Source organism: Camelus ferus, chromosome 18, assembly GCF_009834535.1.
Source record: "Camelus ferus isolate YT-003-E chromosome 18, BCGSAC_Cfer_1.0, whole genome shotgun sequence".
Lineage (NCBI taxonomy): Eukaryota > Metazoa > Chordata > Mammalia > Artiodactyla > Camelidae > Camelus > Camelus ferus.
The window spans coordinates 17,897,145-17,919,375 of NC_045713.1; the positions used below are offsets into that span (position 1 = coordinate 17,897,145).

Sequence of the window (22,231 nt, forward strand, 5' to 3'; positions counted from 1 at the left end):
GATCACAGGCAACAGTGCTGCTTGGGAAGAAAGTGTTTTCAGACATGGAAGCAGAAGAGCTTTCCCTGCCTACATTGTGGAATGACATGCAATCTATCTTGTGCCCAAATCCTAGGTTACGTGAGTGTAATATCTCTGTCACAGCTCGAGACTAAGGCTCTCCAGCTTATGGCAGGAGTTCATCAAGCTTCTGTTATATGCAGGGGCCTAAGGGTCTTCATAAAGAAAAACAGGGGATTTACACAGACTACCCTAGTCTCAGTGTGGTTACCATCTGTCCCCAGTGATTCTGCACTTCCTGGAACAACCCTAGGGGCTTACGGGCTTTTAATAAAATTAGATTTCTAGGGCCTGTATGACCTTCTTTGCATCTAAGAAAGGATACCTTCTAGACACGCCTTTGGTCAGCATATTGTGACACCACGGGGCGATCTGAACAACACCCTCCAAGGCCTTCTGCACCACTGCAGGCCTCGCCAGGCAGGCCCTTACCCTGCTCAGGCCTACCCAATGCCTTTTGAACGAATTATTCAGGAAGCAGGAAGGAAGGAAACACAAAAGGAAAGAAGAACAGAGACGGCGAGGGAAAGAAGGTGGAAGAAAAGGAAAAATTAGGGAGAAAAGTAGGGAAGAAAATAAATTTTTCAAAGTTTCTTTTCTACTTTCAAAAGCATTGTGATGTTTCCAGTTCTCTTTTGTTAATTTAAAAAAATGTGCCACAATTTATAGTGGGTTATGATATTAATCACTGGGTAGAAATGAATAAAAACTGAAACAGAATAGGCTAAAAAAGGAACAGGAAATATCAGAGTTCATCAGACATAGTGATAAGGGTAAACGTTTGGAAAGTTTCAGTTTTACAGATTATATCGATCTTAACAGGTTGCTTTAAAAATTCGTATCTTAATGAGAGTGGAGGACACAAATAATTAGGAACTATTGCTTTAGCAGACATTAGCAAGCTTTTTCTTAAAGTAAAGGGTCATACAGTAAATATTTAAGGTTTTGTGGGCCATACATTTCTGTTTTAATTACTTTTACAAAAATGTGTGTCTCATCTAAGTTTTGTTCATCCAAAGAATCTACAGTGCCAAACAGAGTATCTGGAAAGGGAGCGCCTTCATTAGTCTAAGACATCCTTTTGTTGACTGGTGGTTCATCTTATACTAGCAACTGTATGAGAGCGCTTTCTTCCCTATGGACTCATCAATAGTGTGTGTTACTAAACTTTTAGACTTGCTAATCTGACAGGCAAGAAAAGGCAACCTGGTGTAGTTTCAATTTGGGTTTGTCTTATCATGAGTGAGACTGAACATTTTTTCCTATGTTAAAGGTGTTTGCACTCCTTTATCTAAGACCTGTTGATATTTCTGCATTTTTCTATTGGGCTGTTTGCCTCACTGATTAGAGGAGCCCTTTACATACTAATGGGAAATTAGCTCCTTTGATATAAGTTGCAAATATCTTCCTCCATTGCTACTTACCTTTTGACTTTGCTTATTATTCTAAACTAAGTAGAATATGGGGATTTGTGTATGTTTAATGTATGAATCTTTTCTTTCATGGCTTCTAGATTTTGAATCATAGTCTTCTGAAAACACTTCCCCACTTCTAGGTTATAAAAGATTTCTCCTATATTTTCTTCCAGGTCTTTTACGGTTTCACGTTTTACATCTAAGTTTCTGACCCCTTTGGAGTTTATCTTGGTTTAAGGAGTTAGTTATAGATCCAATTTTGTCTCTTTCCAGATGGCTATCCACTATTTATTAAAAGGTCTACCTTTTAAGTATCAGTTGCCTCACCACCATTTATTAAGATGTCCACCCTTCCCCTCCTAATTTGAAATGATGCCTTTATCATACACCAAATTTCTGCATCTATCTGGGTCTACTTCTGGATTTTCTATTCTGTTCAGTTGTTCTGCTTTATTTTAACCAGGGAAATTTTACTGATATTACCTAGTAGCGATAATTCCCCATATTGTTTTCTCTTTCAGAGTTTTCCTGATTATTTTTGTGTTTTGGCTTTTCCATATAAACTTTCAAATGAGCTTATCTAGATCCTCCCAAAAGTGTATAGGTACTTTTTATGAGAGTTCAAGTGTTTTAGGGACAATGACATCTTGGTATGCCCATTTATTCAAGTTTATTTTTGCGTCTGTCAGAAGTGTTCTAAAGTTGTCCTCATGCAGGTGCTGCACATTTCTCATTGTAAGTTTGTTTCTGGATGTTTTATCTTTTTACTTGTTGTTAAAGAGGCTCTTCTTTTCCATCTTATTTTCTAACTGGTAGTTGTCTGTGCCTTGACCTTCACTCCACTTCAACAATCTATATACCTGGCTATACTGTGGTAACTCAACTGCACTCCACATAAGGAATCTCAAACTCAGTGTCACACTTTTGCCCAATGAGTGGACTCATGTTTGTATTCAGTTACTTTCTGACCTATCTAGACCTCCATTTCCTTGGCTCCTCTGTTGTCTTCCAGTTTTCAGACCTCTTCAGGTCTTACTTTACTTTTTTGGTCTTTATGGCAAATCACTTGAATCAACTGTCAGTTTTCCTCCTTTAGTTCCACCCGTCTAATGGGCCCTCAGCCTGGGCTCTAAAGTCCGTTCCAGTGCTGAACATAACAGGAGAAACGGCATGCCCGTGGAAATTAGAAACCGCATGTGTGTAGGGCAAAATCTCATTTGCACCCTCAAAGCTGCTCGGTCAGCCCTTTATTCATCTTTGGTCTGCTTCCACTGACCTGAGCAAACTACAGCAAGTGCTCCTCAGAGTTCTCTACTTCTCCTCCCAATGCTTTTACATTCAACAGAGGACCTCGCTTCCTACTTTACCAAAACCCAGAAATCACCAATTGTGAGCTCCCCTAAACTTCCCCCAACAAACCTGAGGCATATAAAATCCCCCTAATCTCCTTCTCTCCAACCCCAGTCCTCTCTCTCTGGAACCTGGCTCCAACTTTTGTATCTATTTTCTGCTTACCTTCTCTACCAGCTCCTTCCTTTCAGCACCATAAATAAGCTGAAATCATTCCTGCTCAGAACGACCCTCTTTTGCCACTACCTCCTGTTCTGGCGATTATCCTCCTTAGTGTCTCCCCTTCTCAGTCTAGCTTCTTGCAGGGGTACTGCATACGTATGCGTACTAGCTCCACTTTTTTGCCTCCTGTTCATTCAATAATGTAGAAACTGATTGTTCTGCTAATCACTGCTCTGTCATTTCTCTCATTAATAACATTCCTAACCTTTTTGTTGCTAAATCCATTGGACATTTTCCATATCTCATCTTAGCTAAGAAGAGAATTTCTAGATAAATAGACATCAGCAGATGTTAATAACAATGAGACAGCCATACCCCAGAGGGCACACCAGAATTAGGTCGCACAAGCCATATCATTCTATCTCAGTCCCTCAGTCAACAGAAATGTTCTACCACATCCTCATAAGAGGAGCCGTTGATTGTGACTCACAGGATAATGCAAAAATGCAAGCAGTCTCCTTGAAGGATACTGCTAGGTTGCCTGCTCTGACGAGGATATGAAGAAATCACTTGTTCAAGCTGATCTTTGAAACAAAAGCCTTGGACATCCACATATTGTTGCATAATGAAGTCTGGAAATTTCCTTAAGTTAGCAATTATTTTCTCTAGTTGGGGGTCTGTGGGTAGGGACATAACGGAAGACAGTGTGGATCCTATACACGGCAGCATAGGTACCTACGGGAAAGAACAGCTCTGCTTTCTGTTGTAGGTACCTACCTGGTGACTCACCTGGAAAGGGAGTTTTTCATTTTCCTCTTTAGTTTCCTACTCCCCAGTTTCCAGAGTGCGAAGGCTCATGGAAATAATGTTACCCAGTGTTGTCAGGGAAAGTGCTAGGGGTTCTGGACAAAATGTTTTAATAATCAGCCTCTAAATGGGCTTAGCGCACTGGAAAGCCAGCAGCGGTCAGGTCAAAATTCAGGTTCAGTGAGGCTGAAATAGGAACAAAGTTTCCTACCTAAGGTAACCTAGAGCACTAAAAACAAGGATGGCCAAGTGAAAGTCAACTTGAAAAAACTAAAGTCTGAATGACCGAAAACCAAGTCTAAATGATGAAACAAGGTGTGAGAGCAAAGACTCAGCGGTGGAACTAGATAGAGATGAGGTAGGTTAACCTGGCTTAATAGACCAGAATGGAAAATGACCAACTCAGTATCTGGCATATATTTATCAGCCAACTGTTTGCTAATAATATAACCAGGAAGAGCATTGTACATGGTATGCCAACAAAAGAGAGCTAAGGTTTTTGGTTTTGGGGTTTTTTCTTGGTCAAGAAGTCTCATATTTGGGGGGAGGGTATAGCTCTGTGGTAGAGTGCATGCCTAGCATTCATGAGGTCCTGGGTTCAATTCCCAGTACCCTTGTTTGAAAAATCAATTAATCAATCAATCTAATTACCTACCCCCATTAAAAAAAAAAGAAGTCTCATATTTAGTGAGTTGCTTTAAAGAAGAGAGTAGAAAGTCATCAGATCCAGGTTTTGAGATACTTAATTAAAATGATAGCATGACAGTCATAAACAAAAATATGGCTGAAAATCTGGGCAGACAATGTGGGTGAAGTGCTAAGGTCAGAAATGTAGAAATGGGAAAATGACACAGAAAGGCTACTTAAAAGCGCTGTACAGAGTAAACACCAAGTCCACAGGAAGACATGCCTTTAGAAGAACAAGAGGGAGAGAAGGTAGTAAAGGAACAGACGGGAGAGGCTGGAAGAGATAAGAACAGTGTGTATCACAAGCCAGGGTGGAAGAAAATTTTAAGAAAGTAAAGTCAAAACAGTCAAATGCAACATGATCATAAGAGACAATAACTGGGTTTTTAGCCACTGCATTTGACTGGAAGAAAGGTAGTGCTAATCTCCAAGAAAACAATTTTAGTAATACAGGTAGGGTAAGGGTTATACCACAAAGGTGAGCAAGAGAATTAGAACTGAGGTTATGGGTTTTAGACAAGTTTACAGAGTTTGATAATAAAAAGAAAAAGAGAGAATGAAAAATAGGTAAAAATGGCAGAGGATTTTTGATATGGAAAGGAAAGCTTTAAAGAATATCAAGAGGATGTATAAGTAAACAAGAGAAAGAGAATGCTACATAGAGATTCACAACATTAAGGTATTTATGGATATTTAAACTAATACCTTCAAAATAACTTCGGTGTTGTATAAATTTTTTAATAGTAAGTACATGTTACCTGTTTCACCAGAAAAAATAAGAGTCATGTCCACTTTGGAAAGATGTCAAATATAAACTGAATTTTTAAAAAAGGCTTCAGTATGCTTTAAATCCCAGAGGGAGACATTTAGAGCACACTCAGTAAACTATTTCAAAAGCGACTATTTTCCTTCCCTGAGCAGCAAATACCTGAATACTGGCTTCTTACCTGGGTGTGTGTCCAGTGGGCTGTCTCTTTCCATCATCCACTGCTCCTCTTGCTCCAACTGAGTGATCACTTCAGGCTTATAAAGCTGATGCCCTATTCATTGGGAAAATGTATGTCTTAGAATTTTATACTGGGAACAAAAATCTCTCTCAGAACTCATTTCCGACCTTTTAAATCTTTACAGCATCTGGATTCGGAAGGGGGAGGTTTCAACAGCAAAGTAAAGCTACTCATTTCAGAGTCAAGACCTCTCACCCGAGGAGAAAGTAGGAAACAGAGGTCTGTCTCCAAGACTGATTAGCATTCTTCCACCCTGCCCTTCTAAACTACAGTCACAAAAGCTCTGAACGTTTTCACTACTTAGGGAAATAAACCTGTGTATAATGATTTCCAGGTTTACAGGGATGCTGTCCTTACCCAGAGCAACCAGATTCCTATAGTTCTCCAGCATCACGTCTCGGTAGAGGTTCTTCTGAGCAGGGTACAGCTGGTCCCACTCCTCTCTGGTGAAATTCACAGCCACATCCTGGAATGTCAGTGATTCCTGAAACACAAAGGAAATCCCTGCTCAGCCAGAAACTGTTTTCTTACAGGGGCCCTTATGGGAAGAGGCAAAAGTGCAGCAGTAGGCAAAGGTTAGGATGTCTAAACCATTATGCTGAGTCTTCAGGGCTCTGATTAATCCAGGTCAAAACTTGGACAATGAGTACCTTTCTATAAACTTTCAAGATAAAATATAAAAACATGCATGGAATAATGCTTCCTTGTAGGCTTTTTACACCCCCTACACCCCCAACAAAATATCACTCACTTCATACTACAATAACTCAATTCTTCAGGAGTGTGGTGTTCCGAATAAATGCTTTTTCCCGTAAGTTAAAATTCAATATTTAAGTATGGTATTGGCATTTTATTTAAATTAATTTTCATGCCTTGATTAATATATCTTTCTAAAATACATTTCAATTGACATAGGCAATGTGCAGAGATGAGTCACCGAGGCTAGACGAAATTAAGTAATTTATCCAAGGACATACAGCTGGTAGATGAGAGCAACAGAATTTCATCTTAAATCTTATTCTAAAGCCTGTGCTCTTTCCATCAGACCACAGGGATGTCTTTTCCGCTTCTAAGAATATCTTCCCTCTTGCGATATTTAACTTCCATTCAGTTTTCCGCATGCTTCATGAATATAGCACAGGGATGTGGAAAACTATGAATTACAGCCTACATTCTTTACTGTCCACATCTGCAGTTCTTTTGGGCTGTTTTAATCAGTTCCTTGCCTACAACTTCCCTTTCCTTCTAAACCTTCTAATGATGATCTTGCAATTGGTTACCTGTTTCTTTTTTATTTTCTTCTTTTTTTGCATATTCTTATTTGAATTCTATTTTTAGGTAGATAATAATATGGTTTAGAAACAAAAACACACAAAAGAATATTTAGTAAAAAAAAAAAAAAAAGATTCTCTCCATGATTCTTTCCTTCTTGTCCAGCTCCTACTCCCAATGATCACAATTTACAGCTTTTAGTATATTTCCCCAGAATTCTTAATGCAAATATGAGTATGATTCTAATTTCCTCCTACTTTTTTTAACCTCCAAAGTGCATATTTTATACATTGCTTTTTAACTTAACAATTAATGCTGGAAAGCTTTCCATCTTAGACATATTAGGAAATAGAGAATGTCCTCATTATTGTTTTTAAACTTAAAAATTCTTTTGTATCATTTCAGACTTAAAGAAAAGTTGCAAGAATAATTAAACAAACTCCTCCCTCTCCTCTCCCTTCTTCTCTCTCTCTGTAATTTTTTCTGGACTGTTTTAGAGTAAGCTGCAGAGGTGATGCCCCCTAACCCCTAAAAAAATTGGTGTTTATTTTCTAAAAACAAGGAATTCTCTTACATAACAATAGTACGGTGGTCAAAATTATGGAAATTAACACCGATACAGTGCTGTTGTCTAAACTATGTATTTGTTCAGATTTCACTAAATGTCCCAACAAAAGAAAATTCAAGATTTTTGGTTCTCTTGTATCTCTTGGCTCCTTTAATCTGCAGCAGTTTCCCAGCCTTTCTCTGTATTTCAGAACACTGGCATTTTGAAAGTACAGGCTAGTTATTTTGTAGGCTAAGCCTCAATTTGGGCTTATCGAATGTCTCGTCATGAGTGATGGGCACCATGCACTTACAGCAGGAATAGTCCAGGAACGACGCCGGGCTCTTCTCAGTGAATTGTTTTCAGGAAGCACACACTGTTGTCTAGTTCCATTACTGGTAATGCAGACTTTGATTACCTTGGTTATGGTGGTTATTTACCAGTAATTTCCACTGGAAGATTACTGTTGAATTCTGTAATTACTAAGTTTCTTGTGGGGAAGATACTCTGAGACTGTGTAAATATCTTGTTCCTCCTCAAACTTTCACCCACTTGTTTTAGCTTTTACCATAATTCTTGCCTGAATCAACTGTAATTATAATGGTTGCCAAATGATACTTTTCTAATGCCATTACTCTTGGACACTATTAGTTGGCTTTCTACTGTGCTGAAGAGGTTTACCTTCTCATTCACTCATTAATTTATATGAGGTAGGTTTATTTACTTATTCAGTAAGTTATAATCATTTACTATCACTATTTTAATGCTCAGATTGCCCTGGATTTAGCCAGTGGAAGCCTCTTGAAACTGGCTTCTGTGTCCTTCTGAAACGTACCTATCATTCTTTGAGTACTTCTTTACTCTTTGGGACAGAAAGATTTCTTTCAGTGTTCATCTTGTGCTTTTCCTGCCTCAAGCCTGAAATCAGCCACTTCTCCAAGGATCCTTGATTCCTTCTAATGGTCAAATACTGAGCAGCTCTGCTTCCCACCAGAGGATCTACAGGGTCACAGTCTGTCACATCCTGCTCTGTTGTCAAATACTGAGTGGCTATGTCTGGTTCCTTTTAATGGAGAATGGCATTTAGAAACCAAGATCCATGCACTAGATGTGCTCAATGCTACTGGAGTATCATTGCTTCTAGGCCTTCTCAGAGTTTGTAACTGGGAAAGATATATAAAATGATGAATGCATACGTGTACGTGTATATGCGTGCATACACACACAACTCCATATCCAATTCTGTATGTAGCTACGTGTATTAAAACCTGTGAGACCACACTGATACTTCTAATTCTAATCCAACATAGCAGCGTTCATTCTATCCTTCTCTCTTTTCGTATCTGTAACTCCTTTCTCTGACGGGGAGAAACCTGGCTCTCATTATGCACACTTTATTTACTTGTTTGTTCAACCCTAGAATGTAAAGAAAGTGGTTCCAGAGTTGCTAACACATGCTCCTATAGGAAAGAAGCCTACAAATGAGAGTTCAGTATTTAGAACTGCTTTGCTTTTAGCCTGAGGATACAGGGTATAAACATTTAGGTTCAAAAGTTGACTCATTTTTAGTGTGGCTCTATCAGTAATTTGAAATACAGTTGGATTCACTTGGTTCTGTTTGTATTCATTTTAAGCCCTCCTCCCGTACTGACCCTCCATTTCCTGTCTTTTTCACCCCATCCTCAGCCAAGCCCTGCAAGTAACCAATTTCATTAGACTCAAGTTTATCCTTCCAGTATCTTTTTGCTCAAAGGAGTAGACACATTTATATGCATATTTTTATTTCCTCTTCTTTCTTACACAAAAGTAGCAAATTACAGATACTCTTTTGCACTGTTTTTTTTTTCACTGAACAGTTTATCCTGGAAATCCCTCCACATCAGTTCATAGATATCTTCCTTATTTTTTTTATAGCTGCATGGTATTCTGTGTGAATGTTCCATAATTTAACTCATCTATTATAGACATTTTAGCTGCTTTCTACTCTTCTGCTACTACAAATAATGCTGCAATGAATTATCTTGTATGTATGTTATTTTGCAGTTGCAGGTAAGTCTATCTACAGAATCCATCCCCCAAATAGGATGTCTGGTAAAAGAGTATATGAATCTGCAATTTTGATAAATATTGTCAAGTTGATCTCCATCGGGGTTGTATCTACTTATACTCTGTAATTAACTATTGCTATATAACAAATCACCCCAAAATTTAGTAGCTCAAATCAACAACAACCATTTATTTTGCTCACAGAATCTGTAACATGGGCAGGATTTAGCGGGACTAGCTTATCTTTATTCCATTTTGTTTCAGCCGGGGTGGCTCAACTTTGGGCTGTAGGATTCACTTTTAAGATGGCTTCATTTATATGGCTGACAAGTTGGTGCTGGCTGCTGGCTGGGAGCTCAGCCAAGGGCCTCAGGTTCTCTCCAGAGAGGCCTCTCCATAGGCTGCTTGGGCTTCATCATAGTTGGACCCCAAATGCAAAATTCCCAACCTTTCATCACTCAGCCTCAAGAATCACAGTTTCAGTTCCACCACAGTCACAAGCCTGCCAAGATCCAAGGGGAAGGAACAGTCTCACATCTCTTGATAGAAAGTGTATTTAAATCATAGTATGAGAGGAGCCTATGTAATGTGAGAAACTGTGCCATTTTCAGAAAATACAATGTGAACATAAAAACTCACATTCCTCCCACATGTAAAATATGCTCATCTTCTTCCCCACGACCCCCACATTTCATCCCATTTGGCATTAGTTTGAAGTCCAGGATCTTGTCACATAAATCAGGTCCACATGCAGATGAGGTTGTTGGAGTGTAGTTTCTTAGAAATGGTTCTTTGCAAGCTTTCCCTCTTTTTTTCCTTCTGTAAACTAAAGAAATAGTTATTTGGCCCCACCCTCTATCCTTCACAAACTCAAAATGGTGGGAGAGGCATAGAAATACCCATCAGAGTCTCTCCCATTCAAGTAAACAGCAGTACATAGCAATCTTAAAATGTACCTGAGCTGGGTATATATTGAGAGGTGTAAATGAGAAACAGTTTTATTTTCAAACTCAGTAATTCCTGGTTCCTTTTTTTTTTTTGACTTTTAGAAATTGAAGTATAGCTGATATGCAATATTATATATATAAGTTACAGGTGTACAATATAGTGATTTGCAAATTTTAAAGGTTATAGCCCACTTACAGTTACTATAAAATACTGGTTACATCCCCTGTGTTGTACAACATATCCTTATAGCCTATTTTATACATAATAATTTGTACCTCTTATTCCTCTACCCCTATATTGCCCCTCCCCATCAGTAACTACTAGTTTGTTCTCTGTATCAGTGAGTCTGCTTCTTTTTTGTTGTATTCATTAATTAGTTTGTTGTATTTTTAAAATTCCACACTTAAGTGGGATCATACAGTATTTGTCTTTTTCTTTCTTACCTCACTCAGCATAATATCCTCCAAGTCCATCCGTGTTGCTGCAAATGGCAAAATTTAATTCTTTTTTATGGCTGAGTACTATTTCACTGTGAGTGTGTGTGAGAGTGTGTGTGTGTGTGTGTGTGTGTGTGTATGTATATATGCCACTTCTTCATCCATTCATCCGTTGATGGACATAGGTTGCTTTCATATCTCGGCAATTGTAATTAATGGTGCTATGAACATTGGGGTGCATGTATCTTTTTGAATTAGTGTTTCTGTTTTTTTTTTTTTTTCTGGATATGTACCCAGAAGTGGAATTGCTGGTCATATGACAGTTCTATTTTTAGTTTTTTTAGAAACCTCTATACTGTTTTCCACAATGACTGCACCAATTTACATTCCCATCAACAGTGTAGAAGGGTTCCCTTTTCTCCACATCCTCACCAAGATTTGTTATTTGTTCTTTTCGATGATACCCACTCTGACAGTGTGAGGTGATCTCTCACTGTGAGACTGATATGCACTTCCCTGATGGTTAGCAATGCTGAGCACCTTCTCATGTCTGGCTCCTTTATATTTAACAGTTCTTTATTTAGCTTATCTTTTTCCTCTTACATTTTACTCTAGGCAGCCAGAAGCTGCCAGCCGGCACTTTCAATCTTCTACCTGAAAATCCCCTTAAATAGGTCATTGAGTCTGATTAAGTATATTTCCTATTTTTCTTGTTACTGAAGGTGACGTTGACCAAAATTCTTTCTTTGAGTGTCCCCTTTCCTCCGGTTCATAACAGTATTTTCCTAATTATCCTTTAAGCCTTGTGAAAGGTCCTCTGGGGCCTCCATTAACTCTCCCTGAGGCCCTTTATGATTTCACTAATGACCTTTTCCTTTCCGTCTTCTGCTCATTGCTCAACTGGCTCTGTTGCAAAGCCAATGCCATACGGTCTGTGTCTGTTTTGGCAGCACACCACTTCCAGGTAACAAAATCTGTAACAGTTATTTATCTATTGCTTCATAACAAACCACTTCAAAACCTGGGGGATCAAAACAGCAACTATCATTGATTTTGCTCACAAACCTGCAGTTTGGGCATAGCTTAGTGGGTCAGCTTGCCTCTGCTCTATGTGGCATCAGCTGGGAGGGCTTGACTGCAGATTAGAGAATCCACTTTCAAGATGGCTCGCTCTCACGGCTGGCAAGTTGGTACTGGCTTTTACCTGAGAGCTCAGCCAGGGCTGTGTGCCTTGGTTTCTCTCCATGCAGGCTTCTCAATGAGCTCTTTTTTGTTTTGTGGGGTTTATTTTCCATGGCAAGGTGGCTGGATTTAGAGCAAGCGTCCCAAGAGAATGAGGTGGAAGTCTTACTGCCTTTTATGACCTGCCTTGAAAGTCACATACTTTCACTTTTATGGGTCACAAGTTTGCACAGATTCAATGGAGGGAACAGACCTTGGTATGTATCTTGATGGGATGAATGTCAAAGTCATACTGTAGGAAGAGGGTATAGCTCAGTGGTAGAGTATGTGCTTGGCATGCATGAGGTCCTGGGTTCAGTTCCCAGTACCTCCACTGGAAAGAAAGACAGAAAGACAGACAGAAAGAAGGGAAGGAAGGAAGGAAGGAAGGAACCAACCTAATTACACTGGCCAAAAATTAAAAAAAAAAAAAAGTCACATTATAAAGGAAGCATCTTGGATGGGAGACATTTGGTCTTTTTTCTGAAAGCGCAATCTCCACACACTTACACCAGCAATGTAAGAGAGCCTGTCTCCCCCACAACTTTGCTGAGCTTGTGGAAAATATCAAACTCATGGGAAATACAGAGATAGTGATAAAAGGGCAAGCCTTCTCTAGTTCTAATTTAAATTTTCTCTTGTTACAAGTACAGATGAACATTTTTCCTGTTAAAGATGCACCTGAATTTTCCTTCCTGTGAACTGTCTTTTTATGTTGTTTGTACAGTTTTCTACTGCACTCCTAATCTCTTAGCTGATTTAGAGGAGTGTTTTATATATCAGAGAGACTATCCCACTGCAATTTGAGTAGCAAAAATATTTCTCAATTTGACATGTCTTTTTACTTTGCTTGTAGTTTTTTTTTTCTTATACAGATTTTTGGGTATTTTAAAAGAGTTGAACCCATCAATCTTTTATGGCTTTTGGATTCTCAGTTGTAATTAGAAGTCTTTACTCAGTGAAGGTTATAAAGGAAGTCTCCCATTTTTTTCTTGTGTAACTTCTATGGCTTAATTTTTCACATTTAAATCTTTGATCAATTTTTTAAAGACTATTCTGATGTAAAGTATAAGGTATGAATTCACCTTTATCTTTTTCCAGAAGGCTTCCCAGAAATACCAACATCAGTTATTGAATAAATCATCTTTTCACCACTGGTCTGAGATGTGACCTTTATCATATGCTAAATTCCTATCTGTTCAACAGGTATTTACTCAGTGCTTTCTATGTGCCAACTATGGTGCTTGGGATACACTAGAGAACAAAAGAGACTAAAATTATCTTCCCTATTACACTTACATTCTAGTAGGGGAAAGTAGACAATAAACATGAAAACTGGGTAAATTACGCAATATGTTTTAAGAAAAAAGAGTAAAGAGGGTTTGAGAATGTGGAGGTGAAGCAGTTGTGATTTTACATAAAGTGGTCAGGAAAGATGTCATTTAAGAGGTGACAATTGAGAAAAGACTTGAAAAGTTAATGGTGCAAAGGCAAGGGTGTGTTTGGCATGTTCAAGGAAGAAGAAGGTGGCCAACGAAGCTGGAGTGGAATGAGCGAGGGGGAGAAATAACTGATGAAGTCAGAGAGGTAACAGGTCCAGATTCTGCAGGACTGTTGAGGCCATCATAAGGAGTTTGGCTTTTACCCTGAGTGAAATGGGAGCCATGCATTTTGAGCAGAGGAATGACATGATCTGATTTACTGTTACCTGGGTATTTCCTGGGCTACATTTTCTGAAGTCATCTTTTTTCCTCCTTTGTCTTTATCCCTCTTGCTAATCTCTGCTGTTTCCTAAAGCAAAACACTCAAATCCTCTGCTGTTCAAAGCAAAGCACTCAAAGCCACCTAGTTTTTTCCACCTTCTAGTTTTAAGATATTACTTTCCATCATCTAGAATACTGCAATAGGTTTCTAAGGGTTCTCTCCCCTTTTCATTCTTGCGTCTCATAAATTCACTTACTATGTAGCATGCACCAGGGTGATGTTTAAAGTGGAATTCAGTTACTTATTATGTTACTACATTGCTTAAATTCCCCCAAAAGGCTTTCCACTGCACCTAGAATAAAACCCAAACTTCTTTTCATGGCCATAAAACCCTGTGTACTTAGCTCCTGCATACTTCTCCAAGCTTCCTCCAAGTCCCTCTCTCCCTCCACTCCTTCTGATTTCTCAAATATACCCACAGTTTTTGCACATGATTTTTAGCATATGTCTAAAATGCTCTTTTCCACCTACTTTTTATAACTCCTATATTCTCCTTCACCTCTCATCTTAAATTTTGCTTCCCCAGAGTTCTTGTCTAATACCCTAATGTCTATTCACAGCACCTTATTCTTACTGTGTATATAATAAACATCTCAATCTGCAATTTCTTAGTATATTTGCTGAATGTCTGTCTCTGCTAGACTAAAGAACTTGGGTTTAGGACCATGTCTGTTTTGCTCACTCACGGATGTCCATCTGATGTCATGCACAATTTCTGGCACATAGCAACTGCCCAAAAAATGTTTGCTGAATGAAGGAATCACCTCCCTTCTGAATACAATAAATGGTTCTTGGAAATTAAAGCAAACTCCTCTGGCTAGAACACCAAGAAGCAGATATGCTACCTGAGTCCTCTACGTCTTTCTATCTCTGTCTGTGGGGAGCCTTACAATTAAGAGTAAACCGAATGACTCTATTCCTTGTAGCCCAAAGATCCCAAAGCACTGACATACCAAAAAAAGCTCCGCTCCAGCTGACAGTCGCCTTATCGTCCCTGCTCTTGCTCAAGTTTTATTTCCTGTCTTCTCTAACCTCCAAGCCCTACCTGACATCAGCACAAATTCAAATTCCCCCTTCTTCATGAAGTCTTCCCTTACCCTTCCAGTCTTAATCGATTCCTCCCCTCTCTGAGCACCTGCTGTATTTGCTGTCTTTGGCATTCATAACAGCATCTTACATTACACTTTTCTGAATATTAACTGGGTGATGCCGGCTTTTAAAAATCTCCTCCAATGAGTTTATTTGCTACCTACGGATAATGATTATCTCATATAATATGGAACAGTCCTCCTTTCAGAAGCAATCAAGACTGGTATCTAGTGTGTAAGCAAAAGAGCTGGTTCAAGTGGAGATCTATAAAAGGTATTTTAAACTTTTTAAAACTTAAAACACATGAACGTACATTTATTCCCTTATCTTTTGATATCACTTTCCTATGAAAGCGATCTAAGTGACCGAGTGCCCATATCCATAAAGCATCAGTTTCTGCTTGGTTAAAGCAGAACAAGCAAACGACTCTTAGGAAATAATATAGGTGTAGAATCCTCTGATATTTTTATGATTTTCCTTCAATGTTTTACAGTTCTGCTCACACCTAATTTGATGGCAGTATTTTATAAGGTGACTGGCATTTGTTGAGTCTTTCTAAAGCATTCAACTAGTTTTCACAGAAACAGCTTCTTGTCACACTTATACCTCACTGGTTTACATAGTACTTAATCAAATAGTAACAACAGGCTTGCACAGGTTTTGGAAGAGATACAACAGATCCTCGATAAGCATTAACCTATGGCAACAGATGTCCTCAGGTATATTAATAATCCCATTATCTCCAAGCAGTCACAGTGACATGGGCATCATTCATTGCTTACAGACAGAATGACAAGTGTTGTTTAAATTCTAGTGAGCTGTTTAAGGGAAGGGTGATTAAAAGATGGTCTGTAGCTTCCTGTGTTGCCTTTACAACATCTAGCACAGACATGAGTCTGTGATCTGGTAAAAATGCTGACAGGAGAGAAGAGCTATGAAGGGGCACATAAGGTGAATGGGAAACACCCTGGAGAGATTAGAAGAGTCAGAAGAGTCTCAAGGGCTCTGGATTTGGGGGGCTTAGCACTTCTGAGGGTTGAAAAATAGAAGAACCACATTCTGAGAACTGCAACAGCATTTCAGAGGAGGAAAATGAGCTTACCTGAGAACTGACTATCTGTGACCCAACAATCATTTCCTTCTCCTCCATGTTTCCTTCTTGGGGAAGCAGAGCATTCTGAGAAGGCATCACTGGGAAAAAGAGAAAGGAAGCATCTTGTCAATAGACAATATTAAGGCTGAACCTAAACCTTGGAGCTTTTGCTTTGCATTAAGAAGGCAGACAGTTTAGAGAGAAGCCTCTAAGATATAAACTTAAAGGCTGGGTGACCTAACTGTGACATCCTTGTTCCTCTATCACATTGAGGAATTTAAAGCAGGACTTTCTCCCCTCTGTGGTACAACCCCAGTGGTTGTGACATATGGGAAGCTCAAGAGAACTGAGTAGTGTAGCTACACACTTGGGGAATTTTTCAAAGATGCCAATGCTTAGCGTTTGTTCCCAGAGATTTGGATTTAATGGTCTGGGGTACGCCTAGGTAACAGCATTTTAAATTCTGACGTTTCCAAGTGATTCTGAGTGGGAGATGAGAACGGCTGAGACGAGGTGATGGAGGGAACATATGTTTAGGACCAATTCTTACTGTGTAATTATCCCCAAATTCAAACTCCAGAGATCTCTCTCCTCTACTCTCTTTAAGATGATCCTTCTAACAGATGAAGGAGATTTCACTCTTTTCATTTTTCTGAATGCTCACCTTCCTTTTTGAGTACCTGGATTCAGCCCTCCACCAGGATGACTACACCTCTTTGCGGTTCTTAAGCTGTTGTGTCACCAAAGCCTTGTTCTCTTCCAGCATGACAGTCAGGAGACAGACCAGTACTAACAGCTTCCATATTGTCAGTCCTTGAAGGCTGATTTTCCAGTGCCTTATGGGAAACAGTCGCTCCCAGGTATTACAGGCGCTTCATCTCATTAGAGTGTCAGGAGCCAATGGATATCCACAAGAATGATTTCTGCTTCCCAGGGGCAGCCACCCTCAGAATCTTGCCTTGTTCATGTAGAGTTGAGATGCAGAGGCTCCTGAAGATGGCTATTGCGCTGTTTTTTCCCCCTAAAGGCATCAATCCTTCGGGTACAGACTTCACTATGATATTCAAATCTGTCTCCTGGCAGGGATCTTGTAAGATACAGTTTCAGGTTGAGCACCTGTAACAAGAGGCACCAGAGTCAGCAGATGTATTTAGCCAGGCTCAATCTAAAAGCTACTAAATCAGAATCTGTTGAGATGAATCCTGGTATCCACATATTTTTAAAATGCCCTACAGGAGATTTTGATGCAAGCCAAGAACTCAGAACGACTATCAGAGCTTTTCATTTCCTTTACGCCCTCAATTCCAATGATTTCCATCCTCATTCTACTTCAGTCACCCAATTTCAGGGCCGAACCACTTCTGAAATCTTTTTTACCTTACAAAACACTAGACTGCAAATCAGGAGACCTAGGTTCTAGACTGGATGGGGAAGAAAGTGAAGGCAGGAGTAGTGGCTTAATAGATGGGGAGAAAATAGAAAAAAGAGCAGCGTTCTTTAAAGTGTAGTCTGAAGATCACTTGAATCATGGTATTTGTTGAAAAGCAGATTCGCTGGTCCTATCCTAGATCTAATTTGAAATAGCACCTCTGGAGGTAATACTGGCCCAGGAATTTGCACTATAAAGTATTTCTTCCCTGGAATCAGTACATTCTCTCCAGCCTCCCTGCAAGCCTGAATCTAGCGCGTATCTTTTCATTCCTGTATCTTCAACTTTATCTTTCACTTTTATTGATTCCTTCCTCTCATCATTTGAAATCATTTAATGTCTCTCCCAACATTAAAAACTTTCACTGGCTTTACACCCCTTTGCAACTACCATCCTTTCTGTTTTCAAGGCCAGAACTCCTCAAAGGATTGTCAATACTTGTCTTTACTTCTCATTACCCATGTATTTTTCAGTTCTCTGTAATCTTACTTCTGTTCTGCCATCAGCACTCCACTGAAATTGCTCTGGTCAAAGAACAGCAAAACCCCCTTTATAGTTCATGCAATGGGCCTCATTACTTCGTACTTTCCTGAGCTCTGACGGTATCTGATACTGCTGACAGCTGTGCCTTGCTTTACTTCCATGGTCTTTCAGTGGGCTGTGCTCTAATCCCTTCTCCGCTGCCTATCATCCCTATATTGTTGGCCCTTAGGGTTTCCCAAAATCTACTCTTGTTCCCTCCATGGTTTCACTGACCATCTTTTCTGAGCTACATAACCACATATATGCCCAACCATCTTACCAGACATCCTCATGTAAATGTCCCTCAGATTTCTCAAGCCTACCATGTCCAAAACTCATTCTTCTTCAGCCTCTTGCCATATATTTGCTATTGAGTAAAGTATGTCAGAACACTTGACCCTATAGCCACACTGACTGGCTTGACTCCCAGCTCCACAGCTTACTAGCTGTGTGAGGCTGGTTGGGTAAGTTACTCGACCTCCCTATGCCTGCACTTCCTCATCTGTAAAACTATGGATAATAGTACCTACCTCGCAGGTTTGTTGTGAGAATTAAGGGACTACGTATTTGTAAATATTTAGGACATAAACAGCACATAGTTAGCAGTATTTATATATTTCACATATTATTCTTATTCTAATATATTCCCTAACTCAATGAATAGTACAACCAAGCCTGAAAGCTGAACGCCATTCCTGACTTCTCTTTCTTTCCCTTAGTCTCTCTCCCCAATCAAAAGTCAAATCCTGGTAAATTTACCTCCTAAAACCTGTAGCGAATGTTTCAGCTTCACTCCCACTACCTTGATTCAGACCACTATCACCTCTCACTTTGATTACTGCCACCCCCGTCTAACTGGTCCTTGATTTTAGTCCAACATTTTCCTCACGCTGCAGCCAGACACATCTCTCTCCACACCCCTTCTCTACCAGGGAAGTACCTTCATTTTATTTTCTGACAAACAGTAAAACAAAAATTTTAGCAAATATAGAAAAGCATAAAGAAAATCACTTACAATGTCATCACCCAGAGATAACCAGTTATTATTTTGAGGATATATCCTTTCAGGCTTTTTCTATGCAAACACACACACACACACACACACACACTTTATAATATGGCATGTGTTATTATTACGCATGTAATTTTCTATCTTGAAACCTGGAGTTTAATTGATAATATTGTGTATATCACTTCATGATAGAAAACAAAAATCAAAATATTCATTTAAAAAAAGGATTCATAGTGCATTTCATTGTGTGTAATACCCAAAATTTATTAAAGTTTTATTATTAATAGACATTTAGCTTCCTTTTTTCTTTCCTCCCTCCCTCCCTCTATTTCCTTCTTTCTTTCTGGATACAGACAACAGCAAAACTGTACAGTTTTGGCAAAATTTTGCCTATTTCCTGAGGATAAATTCCTAGAAGTGGAACTGCTGAGTAAAAAGGAAACGAGGCAAAAGGTGTTCCAGAAGGTTGTACCATTTTACATACTCTTCAACAATGTATGACAGTGACACTGGCCAATGTTAGGTATCATTCTTTTAAAATATAATACACAAATAGTATTTAATTGCTGCTTTAATATGCAATTGTTAGATAACATGTGAGGTAGAGCTTTAATATTTTTAGTTTTTGTATTTTTTCTTTTATAAATTACTCTTTGGTGTTACTAGTCCACTTTTCTACCATGTTATGTTTTTCTTATTGATTTGCAAGAGTTCTTTATTACAGAGTATAGTGTGCAGTGAAGGATTAACTGAGCCGGTCTGGATGGTCCAAACTCTGCACATTCCACAGAAAGGTTTAACCCTGACCTGGCTCCTGGTAGATAATCTATAAGCCCCTGAAACATCCTGTCTACCTGACCAATGAGATTTATGGTGGGAACTTCGGGCAATGTGATATCAGCTTGCCCACTGGAGGAGCTGGAGACTGGAGGTCAGCAAAATGGGTGCTCAGCCATGCCTACATGACCAACTTCCAATAAATACTCTGGACACCCAGGTTTGAATGAGCTTTCCTGCTTGGCAATACTGCCTACATACGACCACATGTCATTGCTGGGATAATTAAGCACTAGCTGCACCAGGCCATTGACAGAGGACAGCTGGAAGCTCGCACCTGGTCTCTCCTGGACCCTGCCCTACACGTCTTTTTTCATTGCTGGTTTTAATCTATATCCTTTCACTGTGATACTCATCTTACTGTGAGTATAACAGTTTTGCTGAGTTCTTTGAGTCCTTCTAGAACATCACTAAACACGAGGGTGGTCCTGGGGATCTCTGAACACAGACAGTAACCAGCAATGCACACCATACCATATGCATTGTTCTGCAACATCCTTTATTCACTAAATGTCCTAGAGATCTTTCCCCGTCTGTTAACTTCACAATAAACTTATTGTTTTATAGTACCATTATATTCCACTGTACCAATCTACCACAATATATTTAACCATATCCAAAGTGAACATTTAAGCTGTATCCATTTCTCAAATTACAAACAATATTATAATAAACATCTTTGTACATACATCCTTCGGTACCTGTGCAAGTATTTCTGCACGACAGATCTTAGAACAGAATTTCTGAGCCACTGAGTGAGCTCATTTAACATTTTGGAAGGTATAGTCAAATTGCCATTCAAAATACTTCAACTGTACAACCGGTGTACAACCCGTGCCCTTCCCCCCTGCACTTTTTTCAACACTGTATCACTGATATTTTAATATTTTGCCAGTCTAATGGGTGAAAAAATCTTTGTCTTCATTTGCATTCTAGGGTTACTTATGAGGTTAAGCACGTTTTTTGTTTATTGGTTTCCTGTATTTCTTCTATAAATTGCTGTGCATATCCTTTGCCATATTTTCTTTTTTTAAAAAGCAAGTCTCTTTACATATTATGGACACTAATCCTTTTTCTCTAACACATGTTGCAAACATTTCCTTCACGTCTCTTGTTTTTAGCCCTTTGTTTCAAATACAAAATTTTAAAATTCTGATATAATTAAATTAACGAATTTTCCCCAGAGGGTTCTGTGTCCTGTTCGGTATGGTGAGAGCATGAAGTGCAAGGATGGAAGGCAAAGCAGTATGCAATACCAGGGTCGTAAAGGGCTTTGAGGGCATTGCTAAGAAACTAAAACATTGTCCCGATGGCAGCAGGGAAGGGTATAAAACTTTTCAGCAACAGAGTGACTTTCAACATTCTTCATTTAATAAGAGCACCTACTAAGTGCTGGGATCTATTCTGTCTCTTAGAAAATGATCATTTTTGTACCTGTTACATTCCCCACAATCTAAAGCAAGTAAAAGAAATAGAAAGCTCATTATACATATTTAAAGAGGACTTACTCTGCCCCCAGATTAAAACATATTTTAAACGGAAACAAAATGGTATCAATGCAGAAACTGAGAACAGTGAAACAGCCTAGAAACGAACCCAAGTATACACACGTCTCAAGAGTAGAATAAAAGTGTCATATCAATTCAGTGGGAGAACAGACGATGGCAAGACCATGGGGCGGAAAGGCGTATTACTACCTAACACCTTATCACGAAATTAATGCCCAATAAAATATAGGTTAAATGTAAAAAAAAAAGGGGGGGGGGAAGCTGTTTAAAATTCTGTAAAAGTATTAGAAGAAAATAAAGGTGAATGTTTTAATACTCTTGAAATGGGGGAAAACTTCAAAAACTAAGACCCACCCATGCCTATGCAAAAATAAATTGCAGAAGGAAATAGAAAAAAAGAGGTTTGTATTGTAATCTTGGGAATGGGGGAGGCCTTCCCATCGAAGCAGGGGCACGGGGTCTCCAAGAAGCCAGAGGGCACCGCGGGGGGTCTCCGTGTCGGGACCCCCGGGCCGCCGCCCGCCCTGCCCCCTCGCCCGCCGCCGGGCCCGCGGGCGCCGCACTCACCCGCCTCCACGGACAAAGGGCGCCGCGGGCGGCTCCGCCCCCTTACGCGCCGCCGCCGCTGCAGCCGCCGCCGCCTGTCCCGACCGAGGCGGGAGAGGGTGACGAGGGCCCGATGTCTGAGCCAATGACGCCCAGTGACTGGGCCCCTGAGGCTGGACCAGCCGCCGGGGCCAGGCGGACTCTGACGAAAGCCTCCCAGCAATGGCGGCCGCGCCGCGCTGGCTTGGGCTCCCCGATACGCATGCGTCAGCGGCGCCCTGCCGACCGCTTCCCACACGCCGGACTCCGGACTCCCACCCGCTCCCCGGGTCTGCTTCTCTCCTGGGCCGCGCTAACCCCGGAGGCCCGGGCCCCCATCCCAGCGCTCACAGAACTGCGAGTTCTCAGAGGGCTGAGGACCCTCCCATAGCCTCTGCCAATCGGAAACGTTGGATTGCCTGGCTCCCGGGCG

At 40.0% G+C, this 22,231-nt stretch overlaps 1 protein-coding gene across 5 annotated transcripts in view; it reads right to left on the reverse strand.

Moving 5' to 3' along the window:
- The window catches only part of ZNF713 (zinc finger protein 713), a 72,831-nt gene that overhangs the window by 5,878 nt on the left and 44,722 nt on the right, over nucleotides 1–22,231 (reverse strand). Inside the window, exons 1-5 of one of the 5 annotated variants that reach the window (XM_032460383.1) lie at nucleotides 21,781–22,189; nucleotides 16,586–17,021; nucleotides 15,915–16,003; nucleotides 5,846–5,972; nucleotides 5,429–5,521 (exon numbers count right to left, since the gene is read on the reverse strand). In XM_032460383.1, the coding sequence (XP_032316274.1) occupies nucleotides 5,429–5,521; nucleotides 5,846–5,972; nucleotides 15,915–16,001 (307 nt within the window). In that variant the 5' untranslated portion in view covers nucleotides 16,002–16,003; nucleotides 16,586–17,021; nucleotides 21,781–22,189. Of the gene's footprint in view, nucleotides 1–5,428; nucleotides 5,522–5,845; nucleotides 5,973–9,519; nucleotides 10,180–15,914; nucleotides 16,004–16,569; nucleotides 17,022–21,780; nucleotides 22,190–22,231 lie in introns of those variants that run through there. The other 4 variants (XM_032460381.1, XR_004312678.1, XM_032460382.1 and 1 more) reach the window with 4 other exon arrangements.